Source organism: Sinocyclocheilus rhinocerous, unplaced genomic scaffold (assembly GCF_001515625.1).
Source record: "Sinocyclocheilus rhinocerous isolate Xijiao unplaced genomic scaffold, SAMN03320098_v1.1 scaffold834, whole genome shotgun sequence".
Classification (NCBI taxonomy): domain Eukaryota; kingdom Metazoa; phylum Chordata; class Actinopteri; order Cypriniformes; family Cyprinidae; genus Sinocyclocheilus; species Sinocyclocheilus rhinocerous.
Window position 1 is genome coordinate 1,479,114 of NW_015645089.1, and position 3,768 is coordinate 1,482,881.

Below are 3,768 nucleotides of genomic sequence, written 5' to 3' on the forward strand. Positions count from 1 at the left end.
AGGATGGGGAAAAACCGCCATAAAGTCTTGAGACATGTCTTTAAAAAGTTGAACTTACATTAATTTTCCATGACTTTCTAAACATGCGGCTCTCTTGTGCGAGACGCGAGTGCAACGGTGATAGATGTCCCTCTAGAAAATGTGATAAATATGCATTCTGTGTGAACGGTTTGGTTTCGGTTTGGACGAAACAACATCATCTCCGCACTGATGTTATTTTTTCCCCGCAATATTTTGAATGAACAACGTAGCAGCGCCGCATCTAGTAGGTTCAACTGGATAGACTAACAAAAGCATTAAAATGCAATGACACTTACATCGTCGCCGCATTTCGTGCGCCACTGATAAGGCTGCCTGACGCACACCTAAAATTCGAATGCTACGTTTTTGCATTCGAATGTGGATTTTTATTTTAAATTCGACGAATATTCGAAATTCAAATTTTTTTTTTACAGCCCTAGTATGATTCAGGCCTGAGTCACCCGTCTCATTACGCAAGGCTCATAGTTGAGCAATAATAAAGAAATTATTCTTGCGTTTTTTAAACTTTTATCAGCACTTTTAGTTAGTGTCACTGTTAATGTGCAATCACATTACAGAGAGCTTTTGAGCTGTGGAGCGTGATACAGTAACTACAAGGCCATTTACTTCAACTGACATCTTTTTGTTTTGAAGAGAACGTTTCATTTTTCTATCTGAAGTGAAATCCGTTTCAGAAGCAGTTACTTCTTGCTCAAACCATAAAAGGAAGAAAGCATTACATCTTTTTAACTGCATTGCCAGACTTGACCTTGGTAAACTTCAAGACTCCACGAAACTAGAGGTTCTTTTGAAAGCACTGACTTGAAGGAATAGTTCACTTGAACATTAAGATTGTCATTATTTACTCATGCTTGAGTTGTTCCAAACCTGTACAGCGGAACATGAAAGAGAGAAATTGGGGACTGAAGACTGCACTAATATTTTCAGTGCAGTTATATAACCAATGGGAACTGAAGCCTTCAAGCTTCAAAAAGGATGTAAAAGCATCATAAAAGTCATGCATACGACTAGTGTGCTCTATCTCAAGTCTTCTGAAGTCATACAATAGCTTTGTGTGAAAAATAGATCGAAATTTACATCTTTATTTGCTGATAATCATTCTTTACAGTGAGTTGAAACAGTCTGATTAATAAATGAACCATTTATACCTGTGAACTGAATCAAAAGATTGATTGAAAAGATCACACTCACCAAACACCAAAGTCACATTATGTATATTTCTAATGTTTTATATTTCTAATAATGTTGCCAGCTGTTGTGGAACTACAAGCTGAATCTGACCACAGATCCGAAGTTTGAGTCCGTGGCGCTGGAAGTGTGTACGAGCACCATGTTAGAGGTCAGTTTCTGCTGTTGTTTTGCCGAGTCGATTTTCTTTTGGTCCTTTGCTCGTTATTTCCCCAACAGTTTAATCATGCTTTCAACTCGTGTGTGTGTGTGTGAGTGTGAGTGTGTTGTGATTTCAGTTAGGGCTGCACAATATATCAAAATACAGTTGAACTCGCAATAAGGCTTAGTGCTTCTAATTTATTAAATAAATGCGCTGCTGATTTCACAGTCATTTCAGTTTATGATCCAGTGTTTAAGTGGTTCAGAGTGTTTTAATTCATCTACTGTGAATTGACATACTGAAACACTGTTATCATGAGCCGTGCCTGTGTAAATGATGCCACATTTCGTTCTGAAGCACACAGATACAAAGACCGTATTATTTGTTGGCAAACAATCTAATTAAAAGCTTGATAGTTTAAACTTTAAAAATAAATCTATTCCGTTATGTTTTTGGAAATTTATTTTTATTAAATCCTTTTTTTAAATTTTATAGCACAATTGTGTTATTATAATATATTAATTAGTTTAATATTTTTATTTAACAATAATCACAATAAAAATAAAATTTTCATGTTATTTCACAAATAACTGAGTCCTCAAAGGAGAGTTCACACTCAAAAAAGGTTTATTTATTTTTTATTAAGAAATTAATTTATTAAGAAATTCTGGTAACACTTTGCAATAAGATTCCATTTGTTAACATTAGTTAACATATAAACTAACAATGAAAATACTTCTAAAGCATGTATTAATCTTTAGTTAAAGTTGATTCCAACATTTAATAATACAATAATAAAATCAAAAGTATCTATTAATGGTATTTAATGGAACTGAGCTAACATGGACTAACAATAAACAGTTGTATTTTTATTAACTAAGGTTAACATAGATTAATAAATGTTGTAACAAATGTAACCTTATTGTAAAATGTAACCAAAAAAATCCTGTATTTTTCAATATATATTGCTGAAATATGCCTTTTTTCCCAATATCCTGCAGCCCTAATTTCAATGTAGAGGAACCGACTTCTACATTTGTAATGCAGTGTGATTTTATGTTTGACTGCATTCTGAGCTGCCATAATGTAATTAAAATAAATCTCAATAGACAAAAGTTTCCCACTAACCTCTTCACGTGTGTGTGTGTGTGTGTGTGTGTTTTGATGCACATTTGTGGTTGAATACACAATTTAATTACCATTAGTGAAATTGACTTGATATTAAATAAGGAATGTAAATTCTTCATGTCTGCAGCATTGATCCTTGACTGCTTCTTCTCACGGTTAATGAAAAGAACCTTAAATCTGTTTCTCAGCTGAAAGAGTGTGCAGATGAGGAGCGGGGGAAAGGCTATCTGATGTCCTGCCTGGTGGACCACCGCATCAACATCACAGAACGCCAGTGCCATCAGTACATCACCAAGATGACCAGCATCATCTTCAGCGACTATCGGCTCATATGCGGCTTTATGGACAAATGCAGAGAAGACATCAACACCCTGCAGTGTGGAAGCATCGCTGTCGGAGAAAAAGTAAGCTTGCGTTCCAATAATAGCTGTGAACGCTTTGACTCCTTGCCCACTTAAAACCGCAAAGCTCTAGAATATCCCTTTGGGAAAGCATAGGATGTTGGCTTGGTACCAGATGGCTCTGTGATGTAGTGACTCTGCCGTTCCCGAAATGTCCACATTCCTCCGGGCGTGCTGGAACATGGGCACCCGTTCACCGCACTTGCCTCATTCCCCCGGGTGCACTCTGCTGAAATTAAAAAAGTTAACTTTATACTTGTCTGCTCGTTGACTTAAAATAGCCTAAACAAGCTCAGACTGCCAAACATACAAGATGGCAAGTGAGGAATGAAGATTATTTTTAGCTGCTTAGTGGGTTTACGCGTCTTTTAGATGTCTTTTAGATCGCGGGTTATGCATTAATTAGGTACTATTATATGAGTAACTGACAGCTCTCATTCTGTAGTGCATTTTGCCTTTAAATATCACTCGTTATTTTATCATTAAGTCGCATGCCTTAAATTCTGACACTAAATTACTTCGAGTGGGCATTTGAATATCATCATCAACACTATTTTACGCCATTATTTGTTTACAGTCGCCTTGGATGATGTTTTCTCCCGGACCTCAGGAAGTGTTAGTGGTTAAACGCATGGCTGTCACTTAAATTTACAGACCAATGATAAAGCAATAAGCCCCAAGAAGCCGTGGTTTACAGTGAATTTATAACAGCTAAGGAGCGTTGTTAGGCACGACGCGAAGCGGAGTTTTATAAAACGGTTATTCCATATACGTAGTAAGGTTTCACAGAATAAAACAGAGCCAATAAAGTATAAGGATATTAATAAAAACAGTATTCTTCCACCAAACAATGTAGTTCCTCAGAAA

General features: G+C 36.3%; 1 protein-coding gene across 2 annotated transcripts in view; it reads left to right on the forward strand.

Moving 5' to 3' along the window:
* The window catches only part of LOC107705797 (Golgi apparatus protein 1-like), a 63,448-nt gene that overhangs the window by 15,566 nt on the left and 44,114 nt on the right, over positions 1–3,768 (forward strand). For both annotated transcript variants that reach the window (XM_016509253.1, XM_016509254.1), the window contains exons 3-4: positions 1,295–1,381; positions 2,689–2,904. In XM_016509253.1, the coding sequence (XP_016364739.1) occupies positions 1,295–1,381; positions 2,689–2,904 (303 nt within the window). The remainder of the gene's footprint in view (positions 1–1,294; positions 1,382–2,688; positions 2,905–3,768) is intronic.